The sequence below is a fragment of the Electrona antarctica genome (assembly GCF_951216825.1).
Source record: "Electrona antarctica genome assembly, chromosome: 4".
Classification (NCBI taxonomy): Eukaryota; Metazoa; Chordata; class Actinopteri; order Myctophiformes; family Myctophidae; genus Electrona; species Electrona antarctica.
The window spans coordinates 46,799,167-46,823,080 of record NC_136809.1 but is presented as its reverse complement, the minus strand read 5'-3'; the positions used below and the strand labels follow the sequence as shown (position 1 = coordinate 46,823,080).

Genomic DNA, 23,914 nt, shown 5'->3' with positions numbered 1-23,914 from the left:
CTCCATATATGAAGATCACAACACTGACCCTGGACAATTCTAACCCTGGATTACCATACCTGGAGAAGACTGGATCATCACCTAGATCTGTTGCCGGCCAGCAACTCTACATCTGACCTCAAACCCTTAGATCTCCATATATGGAGCTGACCTGTTCTGACATTCCATACAGTATGTTGATCACTCCCCACCCGTCCTTCCTGTTCTGACATTTCATATGTTGCTCTGACCTCATCAAACCCTGTAGACACTCTCCATATATGGACAGTACAGAATTCATTCCATGTTGATCTGTGTGTGTGACTGTGTGTGTGACTGTGTGTGTGTGTGTGTGTGTGTGTGTGTGTGTGTGTGTGTGTGTGTGTGTGCGTGCTTGCGTGCGTGCGTGCCTGTCTGTCTGTCTGTCTGCACGTGTGAGAACTTAAAGTGCCAGTTTTTTATCAATACCATTTTGTACAGCATGACTTGGCTGACAATTGTGAAAAATATAAATTCTTTATATTTGTATACATTATTATAATGATTAGGAATTAATCATTATAATACACACTCACATACAACAGTCAGAGACCCAAAACTAAAGAATATTGTGTTTAGTTGTTGGATAAGATTTTGTCCACAATTCCATGCTGTATTGATGTTAATTGGTACCATTAGGAGAGATAACAGGCACACGTTCATAATAATAATAATAATAATAATAATAATACATTCTCTAATTGTGTAGACTTCTTGTAAATTAAGTAATGCAGATGTTTAACAATAATAAAGATCCAATAAGAACCATTTGGTTTCCAACTCTCCATAATTTAGCTCTCATTGGTTCTCCTTAATTGTGGACTATCACCAGCTGTGGTAATTGAAAGCACACACTATAAAACCCAGAGTGGACAACAGCCTCTTCATGAAGCTTGTTGGGGCAGCTGTCTCAGTCATTCGCAATGGTTTTATGCAGTGTGGGCTTGCTCTTCTCTCTGTTGTATTCCTCTGTGCTTGTTAGTACCCAGGAATTTATTAGTGTATTTGATGACAGTGCTGATGTTCCTGATCCTGATTTGGAATGGCTGCATCTGGAGCATGTCCTGGCAGATGAAGCTAAAGTGGCGATGCGTGCGTTCCCACCAAAAAGAAGGCCTGTGTCTTCTCCCAGGAGTCCAATGCCAGCCGGCTACCTAAAGCAGTCTAAGTCTTCTCAATCTCAGCAGAGCCAGCAGATACTTGGGATGTCTTCTCAATCTCAGCAGAGCCCGCAGATACTTGGGATGTCTTCTCAAACTCAGCAGAGCCCGCAGATATTTGAGATGTCTTCTCAAACTCAGCAGAGCCCGCAGATACTTGGGATGTCTTCTCAAACTTGGCAGAGCCCGCAGATACTTGGGATGTCTTCTCAAACTCAGCAGAGCCCGCAGATACTTGGGATGTCTTCTCAAACTCAGCAGAGCCCGCAGATACTTGGGATGTCTTCTCAAACTCAGCAGAGCCCGCAGATACTTGGGATGTCTTCTCAAACTCAGCAGAGCCCGCAGAGTACTACCCTGTAAGCCTATGATCTAATCACAATTATTTGAAATTTTACATAATTCTTTCAATGTTCAAATAGTGGAAATGTCTACAAGCACATGTTGACTGCTATTACACTTAAATATGTAATTTCTTTATTGAAGTGGACTGTTTGTTTACAAAGGGTAAATGGAAAATTTCAATTTATGTTCAATCCAAACTCGATTGCAATATTTGACACTTAATCGAAATTTCATCGTCACAGCCCAACTACAGCCCAGGTGCTTCCAGAGTTTGTGCGTGTCTCTGGCTACCACTACCACGACTTCAAACGCCTCTTCAGGCCAGAGAATGGGGCCCGTGTGCTGCCAGCTCGGATTAAGCAAATGCTGAGTGTGACTGCTCCGCCTACACCTGCTCCAACAACCCGACCCCAACAGTTTGAGGTTCTGTGTCACATTGATAGAATGTATGTCAGGGTCAGGAGAGAACTGTTTAGTACCTTCGATGCGTACAAGAATCTGAAACTGGGCTCCTGTCCTGTCAATCAAGCGTCCAAGGACCACTTCTACCTCCTCTACTTGCTGCAGAGTGACTGTGGTTTCCACAATGAGGTTGGTGGGGTTGGGGGGGGGGGGGTTTAACCTGTCTGTACAATGTAACCACAAGTCAATTTGGTTGCATGGTACAGACTCAGAACTCCAAAGAGGAAGAACATCCGCACACCAGTTTGTAGAGCTCCGAGACTTACTTTACGGATGTTCTTCCTCTTCTTTGATGTTTGCCTTGATGCCTGACATCCAGCACCTGGCCTGAATATAGGCATTGAGATGTGCACACAATCTTCTCTGTGAACAGACTCAGAACTAACACTGCAGACTTTATTGCACTCTTCAAATGTAGTGGCATAATGTTTGGTGTCTGTCAAATTCCAGAGCACTGAAAATGAGTTTCTCGTCTCCAACCTCATCCACTACCGTCCAAATACTATAAATGGAATTGTGAGGGAACCTTCCTTTGACGTTTCTATACGATGCCGCTATCACAGGTAAGTCCTGTATTAACTTCTATTAATACATTTAGATTGTGTGGTTATAAGGATATTTAACACTACTGCATTTAATTTCTCCCCTGCCTAAGCAAGCAGGTGTGTTCATTGGCTCAGAATTCTAGCCATTTGCAGGGAACCTGGGTTTGAGTCTTGGGTAAACCTGAAAGTTGGAGTGAGTTTTAACCAAAATTTGACTTTTGCAGGTTCCATCATTCCTTTAGAGCTGGATATAGGCCTACACTACCAGTACTACAAGTTTATAGACGGCTCAACTCAAAACAGACTGCTGGTGTATCCCTCAGTGTTATGGATGGTATGTTGTCACTTTAAATAAAATGCCTTAATTTGAATATGGAGCCTATAAGACACATGAGAACTTGTGCTAACCAAATATTTTCTTGATGAAAATCTACTTTTTCTTTTCCCCCAGAATCTGGGAATGATATTAACATCTTCACCATGGGAACGCCAATGTGCTTTGAGGCTGTGCTGTCTTCTCCAAAGTTGGGGGACAGGCTTTACATCAACGAGTGCTTTGTGACTGACGGCCCAGACCCAAGATCCACACCTCAATACACCGTGATTGCCAACCAAGGGTAATTTCAAAATGCTTTGCTGTTTCAGGAACATCCATATTGACATGTGCTTCAGGACCACATTTGCCTGACTCCTACACATTTCTCTTACAGTTGTATGACTGATGGCATGCTGACTACACAGTCAAAGTTCAAGCTCCTTGAAAACACTCCAAGGACAGTACAGAAGTTTTGCATTGGTGCCTTCAGATTTAAGGAGACTTTAAGTAACCCATCAAAGGTATAGTCTGAGCTGTAGTTGCTGTAACATGGGGAATCGAAGTAATGGACTAATGATGCAATACTTTGTATTCCTTTGCTTGCAGCTTATGTACCTGCATTGTGACATAAGTGTGGGGAAATTGGAAGCCACTCCAAGTTCACGGACATGTAATTTTGACTTGAGAACCGGAAGGTTAGTTCACGTTTGCAGTAATATGAGATTGTTCTGTATGCCAAAATGTACTAAGTTGCGATCCCTCTTTAGGTGGAAGGAGTTGTATGCCAAACACTCTGCATGCGCCAGCTGTCCTGACTCCTACTCCCCACTACAGCCAAGGGGTACGTTTACTAGTTCTGTTACAACTTTAATCCAACACTCACCAAAAAATGGCAACTCTATAAGCTCAACGAAGCTTGTTTGTAGATGAGCCATTTTCCTTATATTTATTTGGACAGGATCTGGCCCAAATTAATGAATGTAGTGACAGTGTAAATGCATCAGCTTTAGCAAGAATGCAATTGCCATCAGTCTTTCAATTTTCAGTAAAGGGATTTGTACTGAGCTGAGCCTGTTTACTTTAAGTGGTTAAGAGCCAGTGGCCTTGTAAAAGAAAGTGAAATGCTACTTTTCCTGTAATTCATGGCATTAATGCTACAACATATTCTCATATTCAAGCAGTCTTGCTGTAAAACATGTCTCCAGATTCTTTCACAGAAACACCTATGGTGTCCAGTCCTGCTTGGGAGGTTACCGATGGTGGTAGCAAGATGACGCCTCGGTCCAAAAGCATTGGGCCTGAGATGGTGGAAGGAGAACCAGAGAACTATGCTGACTTCCTAAATCACTGGGAGAATGAATAGAGTTCAATGGAATATCACTGCTTGAATGTTAACAAAATTCACAACTTGTTAAAATGATCAAATAAAAATCATAACTCTTAATACTTTACTTCTCTGAATGTTCATTTTAGCCAGCCTGACTCATCACAGCATGCATACTAAGTTAATTGTATGTACCCAAACATAATTGTATTGGTGCATTCTAATTTGGGATTTAGACCTGAAAAGGGTTTATCATTGGCTTGTCTACTGAAGTTTGAGACGTGAGTGAGAAATGGCTCTTGTTAGATAGAATGACAGGAACCAAGTAAGACAACTGGCAAACTTGGTTACATTGTGAAACTAACTTTAATTTTCAGACAACAGGTTCAACCAAGTATAAATAATCACTGAAATGTATCCATTCCTCAACAATTTGAACTCTATACCAGCAGCAATGACTGGTTCCACAAACTGGTTATTGCAGAGCCTTGTGTGCCCAAATACATAATTTCATGAGCTGGAATAAACACACCCCATGGCACTCTTGTGTATGTGGACTGAACTTGGCACATAATCCTGTATTACTATAGGGCTGTTTTTGAGCATCTCATGGAAATGGTTAAAGGTTTTGGTGTAGAGGGTATCATTGACCACAAGGTGGTGGAAGAGATTCACTGGCTTTGCATTAACCACAGCAGCTGGCAGTTCAATGTAATTTTGAGCCAAAGGGTTCCCAATAAGAACATGATGCATCTGTCTCTGCCTAAGGCTTTCCCCTATGGCTGCCAACAACTCCTGCAACCTACTGTCCAAGAAGTCCAGATGCCACTGCATTGGATCGGTTTTCAAAAGCAGATGCACTAGGGCGGTTTTGAAGTGAAAATCTTCAAGTGCACTTCTTCCTGTCAGTGCATTCTGCTTTCTGTGAAGGAAAAGTACAATTTCAAGAGCCTGAATGTGACATGAGTTTTGAGGTAGACTTCTGGAGAGATGTCTTAAGAAACGATCCTCCAGGATGGTTAGGGAGAGTGGCCACCAAGTGTCTGGGAAGTCTTTTGAGAAGCAAGAAGCGGAGAGAAAAGCATCTGTGTTAAATTTCACTACAGGGTTGATGTTGAAACGTATCTTCTTCCCGGATCTGAATCGAACTACCAGAGCACCAGCGGCATCTAAGTTGCAAAAGTTCAGCTCAAACTCATATTTATGGGAAATCTGTGCCCATGCCTTTCTAATAGTACTTTGAAACCCTTTAATAACTTGAGTTTTTGAAAGAAAAGGGGTGTTCTTCATGCATATATGCCATTGAAAACATGTTTTTGCATGGCCTTTCTGATGTTCACAATGCAGTAGGCATAGAACATCATCTCCCAAGTTTGATTTTTCACAGTGGCAGCCATTTTGACTCTTAACATTTTCCACAATCTTAATTTGACCACAATCTTGTAGATCTTGTCGGTAATTTTTCAGGTCGTTCCCAAATTGGCACTGAAAACTATATGGCTTTGATGGTTTAAATGGGACGATGATTACGTATATATCCTTCACGTTCTCCTCTCCTCTGTTGTCTTAGCAAGGAGTTGTAATTGTGACCCTTCCTGCTCTGAAATAAATACTAATAGCTATACAATATCCGGTTAGAAGACGAAGCCCCACCCACGCATATACATTTATAGTTTAAACGTATTAATCAAATATGAAACAAACAACCCACAATTTTGTGATGTGTAATTAATAACCACACAATATATTACCAGTATTACGCCTGAGGGCGAGAAGCGACCTGATGGTCACGCCTCGTGACATCACGTCTCCATATGGTCATCCCTCATGACACGTCACGGCCACGCCACCAAATATGGCCATCTCCATATATGAAGATCACAACACTGACCTCTTCTAACCCTGGATTACCATACCTGGGAAAGACTGGATCATCACCTAGATCTGTTGCCGGCCAGCAACTCTACATCTGACCTCAAACCCTTAGATCTCCATATATGGAGCTGACCTGTTCTGACATACAGTATGTTGATCCTCTCCCACCCGTCCTTCCTGTTCTGACATTCCATATGTTGATCTGACCTCATCAAACCCTGTAGACACTCTCCATATATGGCCAGTACAGAATTCATTCCATGTTGATCTGTGTGTGTGTGTCAAGGTTATAATAGTTTTGGTTTTTTCATTATAGTTTAGTTTTAGTTAGTTTTGGCTTTTTTTTCTTTCTAATTCAGTTAGTTTTAGTTCGTTTTTAGAGCGGGTTTGCTAGTTTTTATTTAGTTTTTATTTAGGTGAAATGCTTAGTTTTAGTTTAGTTATAGTTTAGTTTTATATTTTTTAAACTAAAAAACTATAACTAAAACTATAAAAACTAAAACTATAACTAAGGGTATTTTTTCTATAATTTCAGTTAGTTTTGTGAACACACAATACAGTTTCAGTTTAGTTATCGTTTTTAATTTATTTTTCGTTTTCTTTGTTAGTTTTAGTTAACTATTATAACCTTGGTGTGTGTGTGTGTGTGTGTGTGTGTGTGTGTGTGTTTTAAATTCTAGTTTTCGTTTTTTAGTTAGTTTTAGTTAACTATTATAACCTTTGTGTGTGTGTGTGTGTGTGTGTGTGTGTGTGTGTGTGTGTGTGTGTGTGTGTGTGTGTGTGTGTGTGTGTGTGTGTGTGTGTGTGTGTGTGTGTGTGTGTGTGTGTGTGTGTGTGTGTGTGCGCGTGCATGCGTGCGTGCGTGTCTGTCTGCACGTGTGAGAACTTAAAGTGCCAGTTTTTTATCAATACCATTTTGTACAGCATGACTGTACTGTCATGCTGTACAAATTGTGAAAAATATAAATTCTTTATTTGTATACATTATTATAATGATTAGGAATTAATCATTATAATACACACTCACATACGACAGTCAGAGACCCAAAACTAAAGAATATTGTGTTTAGTTGTTGGATAAGATTTTGTCCACAATTCGATGCTGTATTGATGTTAATTGGTACCATTAGGAGAGATAACAGGCACACGTTCAGAATAATAATAATAATAATAATAATACATTCTCTAATTGTGTAGACTTCTTGTAAATTAAGTAATGCAGATGTTTAACAATAATAAAGATCCAATAAGAACCATTTGGTTTCCAACTCTCCATAATTTAGCTGGGGACCAACTGGAACCTCCTCAAGGACCACTGGTGGTCCCTGGACCACTGGTTGAAAACCCATTGGAATTCCATGGTGCTTAGTGTTGCTTACGTCTCATTGGTTCTCCTTAATTGTGGACTATCACCAGCTGTGGTAATTGAAAGCGCACACTATAAAATCCAGAGTGAACAACAGCCTCTTCATGAAGCTTGTTGGGGCAGCTGTCTCAGTCATTCGCAATGGTGTTATGCAGTGTGGGCTTGCTCTTCGCTCTGTTGTATTCCTCTGTGCTTGTTAGTACCCAGGAATTTATTAATTTATTTGATGAAAGTGCTGATGATCCTGATTTGGAATGGCTGCATCTGGAGCATGTCTTGGCAGATGAAGCTAAAGCGAGGATGCCTGCGTTCCCACCAAAAAGAAGGCCTTTGCCTTTTCCCACGAGTCCAATCCCCAGGCAGTTTAAATCTTCTCAATCTCAGCAGAGCCAGCAGATACTTGGGATGTCTTCTCAATCTCAGCAGAGCCAGCAGCTACTTGGGATGTCGTCTCAAACTCAGCAGAGCCCGCAGATACTAGGGATGTCTTCTCAAACTCAGCAGAGCCCGCAGATACTAGGGATGTCTTCTCAATCTCAGCAGAGCCCGCAGATACTTGGGATGTCTTCTCAAACTCAGCAGAGCCCGCAGATGCTTGGGATGTCTTCTCAAACTCAGCAGAGCCCGCAGATACTTGGGATGTCTTCTCAAACTCAGCAGAGCCCGCAGATACTTGGGATGTCTTCTCAAACTCAGCAGAGCCCGCAGATTACACCTGCAACCCTGTAAGCCTATGATTTAATCACAATTATTTGAAATTTTACATAATTCTTTCAATGTTCAAATAGTGGAAATGTCTACAAGCACATGTTGACTGCTATTACACTTAAATATTAAATATGTAATTTATTTATTGAAGTGGACTGTTTGTTTACAAAGGGTAAATGGAAAATTTCAATTTATGTTCAATCCAAACTCAATTACAATATTTGACACTTAATCGAAATTTCATCGTCACAGCCCAACTACAGCCCAGGTGCTTCCAGAGTTTGTGCGTGTCTCTGGCTACCACTACCACGACTTCAAACGCCTCTTCAGGCCAGAGAATGGGGCCCGTGTGCTGCCAGCTCGGATTAAGCAAATGCTGCGTGTGACTGCTCCGCCTACACCTGCTCCAACAACCCGACCCCAACAGTTTGAGGTTCTGTGTCACATTGATAGAATGTATGTCAGGGTCAGGAGAGAACTGTTTAGTACCTTCGATGCGTACAAGAATCTGAAACTGGGCTCCTGTCCTGTCAATCAAGCGTCCAAGGACTACTTCTACCTCCTCTACTTGCTGCAGAGTGACTGTGGTTTCCACAATGAGGTTGGTGGTGGTGGGGGGGGGGGGGGTTCAACCTGTCTGTACAATGTAACCACAAGTCAATTTGGTTGCATGGTACAGACTCAGAACTCCAAAGAGGAAGAACATCCGCACACCAGTTTGTAGAGCTCCGAGACTTACTTTACGGATGTTCTTCCTCTTCTTTGATGTTTGCCTTGATGCCTGACATCCAGCACCTGGCCTGAATATAGGCATTGAGATGTGCACACAATCTTCTCTGTGAACAGACTCAGAACTAACACTGCAGACTTTATTGCACTCTTCAAATGTAGTGGCAGCCGCATAATGTTTGGTCTATGTCAAATTCCAGAGCACTGAAAATGAGTTTCTCGTCTCCAACCTCATCCACTACCGTCCAAATACTATAAATGGAATTGTGAGGGAACCTTCCTTTGACGTTTCTATAGGATGCCGCTATCACAGGTAAGTCCTGTATTAACTTCTATTAATTTAAATTTAGATTGTGTGGTTATAAGGATAGTTAACACTACTGCATTTAATTTCTCCCCTGCCTAAGCAAGCAGGTGTGTTCATTGGCTCAGAATTCTAGCCATTTGCAGGGAACCTGGGTTTGAGTCTTGGGTAAACCTGAAAGTTGGAGTGAGTTTTAACCAAAATTTGACTTTTGCAGGTTCCATCATTCCTTTAGAGCTGGATATAGGCCTACACTACCAGTACTACAAGTTTATAGACGGCTCAACTCAAAACAGACTACTGGTGTATCCCTCAGTGTTATGGATGGTATGTTATTGTCACTTTAAATAAAATGCCTTAATTTGAATATGGAGCCTATAAGACACATGAGAACTTGTGCTAACCAAATATTTTCTTGACGAAAATCTACTTTTTCTTTTCCCCCAGAATCTGGGAATGATATCAACATCTTCACCATGGGAACGCCAATGTGCTTTGAGGCTGTGCTGTCTTCTCCAAAGTCAGGGGACAGGCTTTACATCAACGAGTGCTTTGTGACTGACGGCCCAGACCCAAGATCCACACCTCAATACACCGTGATTGCCAACCAAGGGTAATTTCAAAATGCTTTGCTGTTTCAGGAACATCCATATTGACATGTGCTTCAGGACCACATTTGCCTGACTCCTACACATTTCTCTTACAGTTGTATGACTGATGGCATGCTGACTACACAGTCAAAGTTCAAGCTCCTTGAAAACACTCCAAGGACAGTACAGAAGTTTTGCATTGGTGCCTTCAGATTTAAGGAGACTTTAAGTAACCCATCAAAGGTATAGTCTGAGCTGTAGTTGCTGTAACATGGGGAATCGAAGTAATGGACTAATGATGCAATACTTTGTATTCCTTTGCTTGCAGCTTATGTACCTGCATTGTGACATAAGTGTGGGGAAATTGGAAGCCACTCCAAGTTCACGGACATGTAATTTTGACTTGAGAACCGGAAGGTTAGTTCACGTTTGCAGTAATATGAGATTGTTCTGTATGCCAAAATGTACTAAGTTGCGATCCCTCTTTAGGTGGAAGGAGTTGTATGCCAAACACTCTGCATGCGCCTGCTGTCCTGACTCCTGCTCCCCACTACAGCCAAGGGGTACGTTTACTGGTTCTGTTACAACTTTAATCCAACACTCACCAAAAAATGGCAACTCTACAAGCTCAAGGAAGCTTGTTTGTAGATGAGCCATTTTCCTTATATTTATTTGGACAGGATCTGGCCCAAATTAATGAATGTAGTGACAGTGTAAATGCATCAGCTTTAGCAAGAATGCAAATTGCCATCAGTCTTTCAATTTTCAGTAAAGGGATTTGTACTGAGCTGACCCTTTACTTGAAGTGGTTAAGAACCAGTGGCCTTGTAAAAGAAAGTGAAATGCTACTTTTCCTGTAATTCATGGCATTAATGTTACAACATATTCTCATATTCAAGCAGTCTTGCTGTAAAACATGTCTCCATATTCTTTCACAGAAACACCTATGGTGTCCAGTCCTGCTTGGGAGGTTACCGATGGTGGTAGCAAGATGACGCCTCGGTCCAAAAGCATTGGGCCTGAGATGGTGGAAGGAGAACCAGAGAACTATGCTGACTTCCTAAATCACTGGGAGAATGAATAGAGTTCAATGGAATATCACTGCTTGAATGTTAACAAAATTCACAACTTGTTAAAATCAAATAAAAATCATAACTCTTAATACTTTACTTCTCTGAATGTTCATTTTAGCCAGCCTGACTCATCACAGCATGCATACTAAGTTAATTGTATGTACCCAAACATAATTGTCTTGGTGCATTCTAATTTGGGATTTAGACCTGAAAAGGGTTTATCATTGGCTTGTCTACTGAAGTTTGAGACGTGAGTGAGAAATGGCTCTTGTTAGATAGAATGACAGGAACCAAGTAAGACAACTGGCAAACTTGGTTACATTGTGAAACCAACTTTAATTTTCAGACAAAACACAGGTTCAACCAAGTATAAATGTATCCATTCCTCAACAATTTGAACTCTATACCAGCAGCAATGACTGGTTCCACAAACTGGTTATTGCAGAGCCTTGTGTGCCCAAATACATAATTTCATGAGCTGGAATAAACACACCCCATGGCGCTCTTGTGTATGTGGACTGAACTTGGCACATAATCCTGTATTACTATAGGGCTGTTTTTGAGCATCTCATGGAAATGGTTAAAGGTTTTGGTGTAGAGGGTATCATTGACCACAAGGTGGTGGAAGAGATTCACTGGCTTTGCATTAACCACAGCAGCTGGCAGTTCAATGTAACTTTGAGCCAAAGGGTTCCCAATAAGAACATGATGCATCTGTCTCTGCCTAAGGCTTTCCCCTATGGCTGCCAACAACTCCTGCAACCTACTGTCCAAGAAGTCCAGATGCCACTGCAGTGGATCGGTTTTCAAAAGCAGATGCACTAGGGCGGTTTTGAAGTGAAAATCTTCAAGTGCACTTCTTTCTGTCAGTGCATTCTGCTTTCTGTGAAGGAAAAGTACAATTTCAAGAGCCTGAATGTGACATGAGTTTTGAGGTAGACTTCTGGAGAGATGTCTTAAGAAACGATCCTCCAGGATGGTTAGGGAGAGTGGCCACCAAGTGTCTGGGAAGTCTTTTGAGAAGCAAGAAGCGGAGAAAAAAGCATCTGTGTTAAATTCCACCACAGGGTTGATGTTGAAACGTATCTTCTTCCCGGATCTGAATCGAACTACCAGAGCACCAGCGGCATCTAAGTTGCAAAAGTTCAGTTCAAACTCATATTTATGGGAAATCTGTGCCCATGCCTTTCTAATAGTACTTTGAAACCCTTTAATAACTTGAGTTTTTGAAAGAAAAGGGGTGTTCTTCATGCATAGAGGGCCATTGAAAACATCTGTTTTTTCATGGCCTGTCTGATGTTCACAATGGAGTAGGCATAGAACATCATCTCCCAAGTTTGATTTTTCACAGTGGCAGCCATTTTGACTCTTAACATTTTCCACAATCTTAATTTGACCACAATCTTGTAGATCTTGTCTGTAATTTTTCAGGTCGCTCCCAAATTGGCACTGAAAACTATATGGCTTTGATGGTTTAAATGGGACGATGATTTCGTATATATCCTTCACGTCCTCCACCACCTTTAAGTCTTCTATCATCATGCCTTTCATGTCATTCGTGGTCCTCATGGTCTGCAATAGGTCATTTGCAAACTCCTTCAAAAAATCACCTGTGGTCCAACGCTTATTAGGTAAAGTTCTGATGCATGTAGCATGAAAATATTGTAGAGTTTTACTGTCTGGCACAAACACTTCTCCAGAGATGTATACTCTCATGTTAGTATCTTCAGCACTACCAACTTTGGTTTTCTGTTGAGAATGTCTTGACAGGCATTTTCTGAAGAAACGAATCATGGAGATAAATGAGAAAATATTGCATATGTACCACAAATAGTCCTCTTCCCAGTCAATATCTACATGGATTTCCTCTGTTGTCTTAACAAGGAGTTGTAATTGTGACCCTTCCTGCTCTGAAATAAATACTTCCCCTATCTCAAGCCCTGATAACATACTTGGTCCAAGAGAGGAAGCTGTCTCTTTATTGTCTGGAGAGGGGCTATCATTCAGTTTAAATTGTCCATTTACATGGGGCCCACTTATTGGTTTGTCCTCAAGGCCTATCTGGGGAGGCTTTGGGTCTATTTCAGGTTTACCCGCATCCTCTCGTGACATGTGTAGATCCAGTATACCTGTATGATCTTCAGTTGGTAACTTATCATAGATTTTGTCTAGTTGGGAATGATTGTAGTTAGTGGGAATTAAATCTTCTGCCAATGGCAACACATCATTTTCAGCACCTTGATTGTCAGGCTCAATGGAAACTTCAGCCTCACTTGGTTGCTTGTGAAAGTTATTTAGGTCAAATCGAGGTCCCTCTTCTTCAACTTCTGTCATTTTCTGATGGATGGATGCCACTTCCTGGTCGAGCCTCTCCCCTTCTCTCAGCAACCGTTCTTCACGCTGAATGTCTAATGTGATTTTGTTATTTAGGTTATTTAAGTTATTTAGGTCAAATCGAGGTCCCTCTTCTTCAACTTCTGTCATTTGATGGATGGATGCCACTTCCTGGTCGAGCCTCTCCCCTTCTCTCAGCAACCGTTCTTCACGCTGAATGTCTAATGTGATTTTGTTATCCAGTTCGTCAATCCTGGGGTCCTCCCTTGGATAGATGATCAGACCCAGAGCCACCAGAAACACTCGAAGGAGAGTATCCTGCATATCTTATCTGTGAATCTTCGAGTCTGGGAATTGATCATACAGAACAAAGCCATACTCAGTATTGATTATTACAATTGCCATAATACTGTAATAGTATGTGTAATGATTTAAAAGAATAGCTCTCCATTTCCCATGACATAAGAACAAAAGAAAACAATTGTATAAAAAAGATTACATGTTCATATTGGTATATAAGGTTGATGCAAATAAATAAGTCATTTCCTTACAATTTAGGCATTTAACATCATTTTAAAGTATCCTCATGTGCACACTATTGTCAGTAATTAATTATGGCACATAACATCTACTGTGACAATAAAACTTACCAGTATTGATGTAGAATATCACAACCTTCTGTTCATCAATGAATAGCCAGAGAGGAGGAAACTAGACTAAGCGTAAGTGACAGCAATAGGCTTTGTTAGTCTCTTCCTATTTTAGATGCAGTTGTAAGTTGTCTATCTTTCGTCACGTATTTCCTGTGTTACTGCATGTGCCCCTGTGTGCAATGGTGTGATCCTTTTCTGTGTGATGCATGCATAGCCAAAAACGGTTTGAGAGCACACTTCCTGTTGCAGTCCTGTACAGTTCACCATTATACTTTATGTTGTCAGAATCTGATACAGACCATTTACTTTGTAATATTGTGTCCTAGGAGTTGAATGAATTTGATATTACAATTATAATATCATGGAGTATTATTACTATACAGAGATGTCTGGCCAAGAACTTATCTTTTCCAAGAGCTTTTTCCCCCAAGCCATTAGACTTTTTAACAAGTGCAATATCCCCTAACCTTTTCCCCCTATATGCTGCTATAAGGACTCCTGTTGTGCAATATCTGTCTCTCAATGAACTAATGGTGCTTTTTAATTTATTTGTTTATTTTAATAGTATTTTAGCTCTCTTTTAACTAGCATACTAAAAGCCAGTGAAACGGCATTTCGTTCTCTTATGCATTTTATGTATCTGCTGAATGACAATAAAGCTATCTATCTATCTATCTATCTATCTATCTATCTATCTATCTATCTATCTATCTATCTATCTATCTATCTATCAAAGAGTGCACTGCTAAACAAACACCTAATGGTATATGAGACATGGTTTCTATCCATCAAAGAGGTAACAATTAAGCCCCTGCCTTGTGTCTCCCCGAGTGGTAGTTTAACATGATAAATGATCATGATTTTACAGTTTAAATTTAAAGTGCATTTTTGAGGAAACCATTTTGTTGTTGGCATTGTCTGAAACAGATTGATTGAACAACTCTGGTATACAAAGCCAAAGCCACTGTCATTTGAATGGGCTGGGGCCATGTTTTGCATGTCTAGAATATTGTGTTGATACGGCTCAACATGTTTGTTCAGGCCATGTTTCAAGTAGGCCTATACCTTTAAATAAATCATATTACTTACTAACCCAATTCAGAAAATCCAAGTTAATTATGTTAACGCATAATTGAGCAGAATCTGTAAGGCACGTTATATGTTAATTCATTTGTGAAACGGGTGTGGTGTGCACTGTGCACTGGTGTAAAGTAACTAAGTACATTTACTCAATTACATGTACTTGAGTGCACTTTTGAGGATTTTGTTTAAATTTTCTGGCATATTTCCAATTTTCCAATTCTTTTACTTCTACTACACTTCTGCTCCACTACATCTCAGAGGAAAATATTGTACTTTTACTCCACTGTTACTAGTTACTTTGCAGATTTAGATTATTATCACAAAACATTAACCACTTCAGCCCTATATTTATATTTCGGCCATTTGAAAATAGAAGATCTACAAGCTCACAATGCGTCAAATCGAGATTTTTATACATTTTGAACTGGTGAAATGAAATGGGACATTCTGCACAATGAGTACCTTTACTTTGGGTACAAATACTTAGTATATTGATGCCAATACTTTTGTGCTCTTACTCATGAAGCATTTGTTTCTACATTGCAGTATTGATACTTTTAATTAAGTAAAACGTGCGAGTACTTCTTCCACCACAAGTGGTGTGTGAAAAGAGATGTGATTGTTACATAACAGCAGCACTGAAGCACAGGTGAAGGGAGTGGCATGATGACAAATGATGCGGTCTGCTTTCAAGGTCTCTGTAGAGAGTTCCACAACGGACAGAGTCATCCAAGGAGACGTACAGACCTACGTTTGAAAGTATATTTCCACGCTGGAAACAGGAATTTCTAAAGGACATTAGGTAAGAGATGGGAATTCTTTGCATTTAATCAAAAACTGATGGCACATGAATTATTTTTGCCAGGAATTATCCATCAAATCATTAAAATGATGCGTGTGTACTCTAGACATATTTCACGGGCATAGTGAAAATGGTTCAAACCAGGAATTATCCATCAAATCATTAAAATTATGTGTGTTTCAAATGTGGTTAGAATAGATCTATTAGTTATGGTTCACACAAATCATAATTCTTATGCATCTACGTTTTCTCAGAGGGCATAGCACAAATGGTTCAAGCTCACACTTGTTTTATGTGGCCCATTGCTTCTCACATGGGTTGATTTCTAACAATTGTCCAATCATTACTGCAGATTTGATCATTTTGAAAAGCAAATACTACAACGCTCAAGATGGATAAGTTTCGTATGATGTTCCAGTTCCTCCAGTCCAACCAGGAGTCTTTCATGAATGGCATCTGTGGTATAATGGCCCTCGCTAGTGCACAGATGTATGCTGCCTTTGAGATCAGCTGCCCATGTATACCAGAATACAACTACAGCTATGGGATTGGACTACTCGTTATTCCACCAATATGGTTCTTTATGTTAGGTTTTGTATTGAACAATAACGTGTCCATGCTCGCCGAGGAGTGGAAGAGACCCATGGGGAAACGGAAGAAGGACCCAGCGATCCTCCGCTACATGTTCTGTTCAATCACGCAGCGCTCCCTGATAGCACCCGCGGTGTGGGTATCTGTGACTCTGATGGATGGGAAGAGCTTCCTGTGTGCTTTCAGCATCAACCTGGATATTGAACAGTTGACAAACACCAGTCTCACTAGCGGTATGTCGGAGACAGAGAGGATGAAATGGCTGGCAAAGATCCCATGCAAGGACCTGTTTCACCAGGATGATGTGCGAGAGGCAGCAACACGATACATCAAGTGCATATCACAGGTAGGTGGTCATCACTGCTCTCCATGTACATACGACACAGTAAACTCCTCAGTGTTCATTTTACTCTGCAAGAGAATCTACAAGTGGAACCTAATAGATCTGTAAGGGTCCATTTGAACCCTCTCAGAGTTACAAATGGAGAAATGCAGACACATATCAATGAATAAGGAATGTGATTAAATGTTATATTTTCTTCTCACACACTGACAAAAAAATGTTGAGGCTCTTGGAATGCAAATATCTTGCTTGATATTGAAGCCTGCACCCCAGCAGTGGCCTACAAACTCAGAGCCAAGCAGTAATCTAATTCTCTCCCAACTTGCTACAAAAATTGCTCGTGGTTCTGTCTAGGCAACCATCCACTTTTCACATATGTCCCCGACCGTACTTCTCATAATCACAAAATGTTTGCCAATTCTCCTCATATTGTAGTCCACGCACACACAAAAGTATATCAAGTCCTTTTTTTGCTGTAAGCAAGGTTAGGCCTTTGTGTGTGTGTGTGTGACTGTGTGTGTGTTTATTTTTTTTAAATATACATAAACAGCTTTCCATTCCATTTGAGGCCTCAAACAGTCAAGGGGCCTCATGAGATCTCCTCAAATTATTATTTAAAAAAATGTATATAAACAAACATCTTTCCATCTTACAATTCCTCTCAAATAAACAATTTAGACTGCAAACCCTTCGCCTTTATTGGCATAGAAAGGCTGTGGCCTTTTTTTTTTTATCACAGGGGATATTGCCATTTTCTTTGCATTACATTTTACATTACATGTCCATTAATACATCTATACACTTATCAATAGACACCTATTCCAAGTCATTTACATGGTAGCCTACACTATGTTCCGTAATCTGCTACACATCACATATCTGTTGCAGGCATGTGGATGGCTGTTCTTGCTCATAATGACCTTCTTGGCCTTCATGATTCGGGCCATTCGACCATGCTTCACTCAGGCTGCCTTCCTCAAGACCAAGTACTGGTCACACTACATCGACATTGAGCGCAAGCTGTTCGACGACACCTGCAAAGAGCACGCCAAGAGCTTCGCCAAGGTCTGCATCCACCAGTACTTTGAGAGCGTCAGCGGAGAGATGCGCAGCTTCCACCGCCATCAGTCCAGCGGGGACGACAACGACGACGAGGCTGAAGACAAGAGAAGTGATGAAGACAAGCTTCTTGGTATACGAGCCCAGGATGATATGAATAAAGTGTTGTGGAACTGGCACACCTGTAAGCCTCCTCTGGCTCTGAGAAAGGATCAGCCAGACGGCCAGGAGAACGCAGAGGCCAACGGAGGGCCAAACATGTTAGCTAATGGACACGCCCATGATGTAGAGAAAAAGGAGTGGGCAGTGTATTACAGCAAGGTTTAACCATTTCAAAAGCTCTCGCATAGATCAGGGCTGCTGCTAGCTGTTAGGACGTTTGGGTTATTCGCTATAGTCTCATTAAACTTGTGTTTTATGAATCAAATAAATACCATTTAGAGCCCCGTTTCTGAAAGTGTTTTGAAAATAGCAGATATACAAGCTCGAAACACGTCACATTTGCTATTTTGGGAAAAATATTAGATGTACTGTATTAGTATTGTCATTCTTTGGTACATAGAAACATAAATAGGTTGTCATTCTTTAGTACAATGGTGTACACAAATGGTCGAACATAATATTGAAACTATCTCAGTCTCAGTTGACCCCTAAATAGCATGTTAGATATAATAGCCAAAATGAAAGATTATCCGGTTGTCAGGTAAATCTTTGTCTACTATCATATGTTTGTTATTTCTGTCTTGCATACAGAATATTGAAAAACAAACATAGCATAGGTGCATCACAGGTGCTGGGTGTAGTCCAATTCTCATCATTTTGACTGTTCAGCACTGTCTTCAAAAACAAAGGCCTGGATTATTGATGAAAGCACACTACCAAGAACAAGTATAGCATATAACTTCTACTAACTTCATTATACTGTCACATTGCCTGAGCATTCTGGAAACTTGTAACTGGTAGACATGACGTAAACACATTGAAGCATATTGGTCTATATATGCTACCATAGCCCATTATTCCCCAGGCACTGATCAATCATCGTTATAGATCCTTTTGGATCCAGTCCCCAGGACATTCCCTGACATCTTTCTTACTGTAAGTAACTGAAATCTGAATCAAGAACATGTTCAATGATGATTAATTCATATTCAATTAGTATTTATAGTATTTATGACAAATTGATGAAAAATGTGTCTATTTGCAGTATTGCAATTGTTAAGAATATGTATAACCTGTTTTTGAGAATAATAAATATTGATATCTGCATTTCATTGTGTTTATTATTTTGATATACAGTAGTCCCTACATACATAAATCACATAACTAGACAGGCAAGAAATACTTAATCGCCTCTATTTTCTCCACCATGAAAACTTTTTATGTGATTATTTCATAACTACAGGCAGAGTTCAGAACACACTTGCCCTGCCCTGACAGAGGTCTGCATTCCCTCTACTTTATTGTTGTGAATGACATTAATCAACCTCATCTAAGCAGGATTTCCATCCAACTACACAGCATTGGGCATCAGGGCATACCTGATGCTAAACCTGTGAAAATACATGCAAAGCCAGGCCAAAGAAACCACAGTCAATATTTGCATCTCTCTCTCTCTCTCTCTCTCTCTCTCTCTCTCTCTCTCTGCTTCTTTACAGGCACGCTCTGATTATCATACAAAACTTAAGCAATATTATCACCTTCATGTTTGACATTCTCGGTTTTATGAAACAAACTGAGATGAGATTTGTTCTCATTCCACGTTAAGAAATGTTCAATGCAAGGGTGTTTTCATTGAGTATATAACCAGGGAGTGCTCATAGGTTACATTATGTTTATATATATTTGACATGGACATCACAATCACATTGCACAATTGTACAATTTGTAGATGCGTTGCTTACAGTGTATTAGCACGAGTCCACAGGAGACTTTTCAAAAAATACAATAACACTAGTCTAAAAACCCAATTAAAGTACAAAAAATAAAATAAATAAGGAATATATACTAGCAATATTTTACATCAAAAACATACCCATTACATTAACTTGTGAAACAAAATAAAAGTAGACATCATTCAGGTAACCAGCAGTCAGAAACTATACATGTGAGCACATTTGATTTGATAGTTTGAGTCCTAATGTGTAAAACACATTACCATCCTTCTCTAGTTTTAGAACCGTAGGCAAAGAGTTCCAAAGGTTTGCCCACTTTACTGAGAAGGCAGACTGTCTGTGTGAATTAGTTCTTACACTTGGGAACAGTACAATTTGTTGAGGCTTGTGTAGTTGCTCTAAGATATTATCTTGTCCGGACGAGATAATAATCATCTTGTCCGGACGAGATAATATCTTGTACGGACGAGATAATATCTTGTACGGACGAGATATTATCTTGTACGGACGAGATAAAATATATTTTGAATGCATGGCCATTCAGGGGCTCCGTACAATACAGTACAAATCATAATAGATAACAATTCATTTGCCTTTCATTCTAGCTTGATTCTAGGCTTAAAATAATTGATATAAATATTTGGGGAAAATTAATGGGCAATTTATTTGTGGCACCAGAAACCCACGCCCACTGCTATGCCCTATACTAGGGCCAGCATCTGTGTAGCCAGCCCAGCTGTTCCTAGGTATTCAGCGGTGATGTCACAATTAGGATGGGGATGAATGAAAATGGCATGTATCCCACCCACAGAAGCATCGTGCCCCTCCCCCTGAGGATTAAGTCAGATTTATTACTCAGTTGTGCGTCTGCGGAAATAGTCAATCTACAAGCCCACAATGAGTCGCTCTGCAAGACATACTAGCCTCTGTCCCAGCCTTACTCATCTGTGAAGACATAGTGAGCTTGTACATCGGCTATTATCAGTTGCGTGACAAAACACGCACACGCGCGCACACACAAAAGTATATCAAGTCCTTTTTGAGGAATATCGTTTCCCTTGACCAGTCCACAGCCAGCCCGGTAGCAGCTGCTCTCTCCCTGAGTGATTTGGCAGCCAGAGACACTGTGTGAGTGAGTGGGGGTGGATGAGGGATGTCTTTGTCCAGACACACTCTCTCTGTCATCCCTCTTCATCAAATATCTCTCTCTTTACACACACACACACACACACACCATAATGATGCCCAATCTCCCTGTTTTCACGTCAGACAACAACATTAATAATGACGTCTAGAAGATATACTGTAGGTTAAAGACAGGTGTGTGTGTGGCATTTGTTTTGCTCAGACTGCTGCTGGCCTCATCTTAACCCTACTCTCTCTGCTTGCTTCTGTCCTGGACCTCCTCTGACTTTGCTGCAAATCTCTCTCTTCCCCATTCTCTCTCTCTCACACACACACACACACACACACACACACACACACACACACACACACACACACACACACACACACACACACACACACACACACACACACACACACACACACACACACACACACACACACACACACACACACACACACACACACACACACACACACACACACACACACACACACACACACACACACACACACAGCATGCTCGGAGGCACCCCATTCGTCATTGTCTGGCTCATTCTGCCTCCCTCCAGCCCAATGATTGGAGGACAGTACTGGAGTGGGAGGGCTGAGAAAGAGGAGAGTTGCGAGGCAAAAAGCAGTGCTTGGTCACATGAGCAGACTGAGATGTGTTTACAAACCCAAAGCAAGGCAGAGCAGAGCAGGCAGCACTGAGACAGCAGGCTCTCCAGTCTGGATACCATTATGGATTGAGAGAGAGAGAGAGAGAGAGAGGGGGAAACCTGCCACGACATACACAGCCAGCTGGGGGTGGGAGAGACTCACACGTGCACGCACACGCACACACACACACACACACACAAACACACACACACACACACACACACACTCTTTGTCTCAATTTTTGTCTCAATTGAAGGAACAGATGGTTAGAGGGAGAGTAGGATCCCCCCCCCCCCCCCCCCCCCCCCCCCACACACACACACACACGCCGCACACACATACACTGACTCAGAGTCAGACACACTAGCAAAATACCTAACACAGCTTGACGACTGTTTGCATGGAGCCACGTTCAGGCCAGCTCTTTGTTTGGGTTGAGGGAAGCAGAGCTTTTGCCTCGGCTAAAGAGGAGGAATACCCCCTACGAGATCAGAGGTTTGGAGGAGGAGACCGCGGAGGAGAGGAAAGAGGGATGAGGCTTTTGAAAATCCTCTGTTAAAAAGAAGCTTTGGGAAGAGGACAAAGCGTAAACTAATGCCAGCAAATTACCCTCATCGGACAGGGACTGTCAGTCTGGATGACATTGAAGTTGATGTGGAGGAGAGACTGCTGTTCAGGCACGCTGAGGTCAAGGGGGATGTTTTTGAACTGTAAAGGTAAGCATTTTTGGTTTTGACACAGAAACGTGTTTTAAAAAACGTACTCGCCTTTAGTTAACGGACCAACTCCTCAATGACATTGATAACAATGACATTGATGTGGTGGTAAAGTGAACAAGATTTTTCTTTTGTATTTCTTTCCAACTCCTGTCTGCTGCTTCTGCTGGGATGACATCATCTGTGTGTTGACTTCCAGGATTGAGGCGCCCATGAAGTCTTCAATCCCATTCCCAGCCCCAATCCCCCCATCTCAATTAGCTGGGGTTAATCCAGATTTGGGAATGCAGGGTAGCAGAGATTCCTGAGCCAACAAATCTGCACCACCTCTCAAGGCTTCGTGGAATCTCAAAATCTGGTTTTGGGGGGGACGGACGAACAACCTCCACACAAACCCACAAGGAGTGTACAGTACAAGGCCCAACCGGGTGTCTTACTAAAGGCTTGGAGCTCCACCAACCCCATCCTCCCAGCTTGGCACTGATCCAGACCGACCTTCTCTCGACAGGGTCTGAATCCACTGCTGCCGCCCTAGGAGTCAAATTTCATCCAACCATTCCAATGGTGTAACGGTAAGTGGTTTTCTCCACTGTCTGCCAAACACATGAGGCTAGTAGCCTATACACACAGATGACACTGTCTCTCCTAACCCTTCTACTCGGCCACTCTGTTGCTGCCTGCCAGCTGACAGGCTTTAGTTAATGGATATACTTGAGAATTATGGCAAGGAGATGAGGGATGGGATGGGATGGTGGTCGATCTGAGTTTTGGGGATGGTGGAATGGACAGTTTAAATAAAATGTATTTATAAGGCAAAAATAAATAAGGAAAATAATAATACCTGGGCACTTCAGGAGAGACTACCCAAGAACGATTTACTGGAGCACTCGACTGGTCTGCAGTGGCACGTGTATTATTGTTTTGCAGAGGTTACTGACATTTTGACTTTCGCCTTCCTCAGAGTCAAACGGGTACTTTTACCTTCTGCCGACTGAAGCGTACTGCATGGACTTCTTTACGTATTTCTAAGGCTGCCAATTATGTTGTACTGTGATTCTACAGTATAGATATGAATTAATTCTGTCTTACAGAATGAACCGAATATTGTGTGTCTACTCTGCACTATAGCCTGACACGGCCGTCTGGCACTCTGGCCAGACTGATATCACTCTGTGGACATAAGTCTTCGGTGTGGAAGATTTATTTCCAAGGAGACGTTTACAAACAGTATTAACGTCACAGCAACAAAAGTCTCACTTTGAATAGAGGGCTCCGGTTTGGTCGCCCACAACTCTGGGGTGAGTGAAATGTAATTCAAACTGAGGAGTGCCAGACCAATCTCCCCAGGGACTTTATTTTTCCCCCTGTGGCAGATTCGTCTGGTTTACAGGCTTATAACTCTGCACCTCTTGTGTAGAGACTAGCTCCACCTACCAATGTCTAATAATCCAACTCGTACCCCCCACAGTGTACAAGCTGTAGCCATTAAATCACTCTAAAGAGAGACACATGGTCGTTTAGACTGGCAAAGGGCAGCCATCTATGGTGCAAATTAATAAGGACACGCAGGGCATATGGAAGTGAGGCTTCCTTTTGCCATTGTTTGGCCAAATGGTGCTCCGCTCCCCAGAGTGCTTTCTAGTTAATGTAATCTCCTCAACAGCCAGCTACTACTATACACTCAAAGCCATGCTGGTCTCCACCCCCAGCACGCACGCACGCACGCATGCACGCACGCACGCACACACAGAGAGAGAGAGACCACAACACTCACCTCAGGAGGGTCTGTGGAACAGATGGTGGTGTGGCGGAAGCAGTGCGCCTGGCGTATCCAC

The 23,914-nt window shown here is 41.5% G+C and overlaps 6 protein-coding genes across 7 annotated transcripts in view; 4 read left to right on the top strand and 2 right to left on the bottom strand.

The window, feature by feature from the left end:
* The first annotated feature begins 896 nt into the window (after window positions 1-896).
* LOC306922653 (uncharacterized protein) lies at window positions 897-4,297 on the top strand. The gene is made up of 9 exons (XM_079500407.1): window positions 897-1,537; window positions 1,766-2,114; window positions 2,436-2,548; window positions 2,755-2,864; window positions 2,982-3,147; window positions 3,241-3,367; window positions 3,453-3,541; window positions 3,614-3,687; window positions 4,052-4,297. Exons 1-9 carry the CDS (start codon window positions 942-944, stop codon window positions 4,207-4,209), a joined length of 1,782 nt encoding a protein of 593 aa, XP_079356533.1. The 5' UTR covers window positions 897-941; the 3' UTR covers window positions 4,210-4,297.
* Window positions 4,298-4,680: 383 nt separating this feature from the next.
* Window positions 4,681-5,460, bottom strand: LOC306921344 (inositol 1,4,5-trisphosphate receptor-interacting protein-like; the record flags this gene model as incomplete). The annotated part of the gene is made up of 1 exon (XM_079498455.1): window positions 4,681-5,460. One exon carries the CDS (start codon window positions 5,458-5,460, stop codon window positions 4,681-4,683), a length of 780 nt encoding a protein of 259 aa, XP_079354581.1.
* Window positions 5,461-7,509: 2,049 nt separating this feature from the next.
* LOC306922654 (zona pellucida sperm-binding protein 3-like) lies at window positions 7,510-10,904 on the top strand. Its single transcript, XM_079500408.1, has 9 exons — window positions 7,510-8,136; window positions 8,372-8,720; window positions 9,049-9,161; window positions 9,370-9,479; window positions 9,600-9,765; window positions 9,859-9,985; window positions 10,071-10,159; window positions 10,232-10,305; window positions 10,681-10,904. Exons 1-9 carry the CDS (start codon window positions 7,553-7,555, stop codon window positions 10,824-10,826), a joined length of 1,758 nt encoding a protein of 585 aa, XP_079356534.1. The 5' UTR covers window positions 7,510-7,552; the 3' UTR covers window positions 10,827-10,904.
* A 375-nt stretch (window positions 10,905-11,279) lies between these two features.
* LOC306921343 (inositol 1,4,5-trisphosphate receptor-interacting protein-like) lies at window positions 11,280-13,473 on the bottom strand (the record flags this gene model as incomplete). The annotated part of the gene is made up of 1 exon (XM_079498454.1): window positions 11,280-13,473. The coding sequence occupies one exon, from the start codon at window positions 13,471-13,473 to the stop codon at window positions 11,287-11,289; it is 2,187 nt and encodes a 728-aa protein (XP_079354580.1). The 3' UTR covers window positions 11,280-11,286.
* Window positions 13,474-16,078: 2,605 nt separating this feature from the next.
* Window positions 16,079-18,007, top strand: calhm1b (calcium homeostasis modulator 1b; the record flags this gene model as incomplete). Its single annotated transcript, XM_079500421.1, has 2 exons — window positions 16,079-16,624; window positions 17,510-18,007. The coding sequence occupies 2 exons, from the start codon at window positions 16,079-16,081 to the stop codon at window positions 18,005-18,007; spliced, it is 1,044 nt and encodes a 347-aa protein (XP_079356547.1).
* Window positions 18,008-21,461: 3,454 nt separating this feature from the next.
* The window catches only part of LOC306922669 (RING finger protein 122), a 7,411-nt gene continuing 4,958 nt past the window's right edge, over window positions 21,462-23,914 (top strand). Inside the window, exons 1-2 of one of the 2 annotated variants that reach the window (XM_079500429.1) lie at window positions 21,462-22,079; window positions 22,286-22,651. The gene's annotated coding sequence lies outside the window, so the exon portion shown is untranslated. Of the gene's footprint in view, window positions 22,080-22,278; window positions 22,652-23,914 lie in introns of both variants that reach the window. The other variant, XM_079500428.1, reaches the window with a different exon arrangement.

What these genes read in the sequence shown, in the direction of transcription:
- LOC306922653 (XM_079500407.1), top strand. Translation starts at nt 942, where the DNA reads ATGGTTTTATGCAGTGTGGGCTTGCTCTTCTCTCTGTTGTATTCCTCT. An exon ending in ATCCCTCAGTGTTATGGATG is followed by an intron (nt 2,865 to 2,981) that starts GTATGTTGTCAC and finishes CTTTTCCCCCAG; the next exon opens with AATCTGGGAATGATATTAAC. An exon ending in CTTTAAGTAACCCATCAAAG is followed by an intron (nt 3,368 to 3,452) that starts GTATAGTCTGAG and finishes CTTTGCTTGCAG; the next exon opens with CTTATGTACCTGCATTGTGA.
- LOC306922654 (XM_079500408.1), top strand. Translation starts at nt 7,553, where the DNA reads ATGGTGTTATGCAGTGTGGGCTTGCTCTTCGCTCTGTTGTATTCCTCT. An exon ending in ATAGGATGCCGCTATCACAG is followed by an intron (nt 9,162 to 9,369) that starts GTAAGTCCTGTA and finishes TGACTTTTGCAG; the next exon opens with GTTCCATCATTCCTTTAGAG. An exon ending in CTCCCCACTACAGCCAAGGG is followed by an intron (nt 10,306 to 10,680) that starts GTACGTTTACTG and finishes ATTCTTTCACAG; the next exon opens with AAACACCTATGGTGTCCAGT.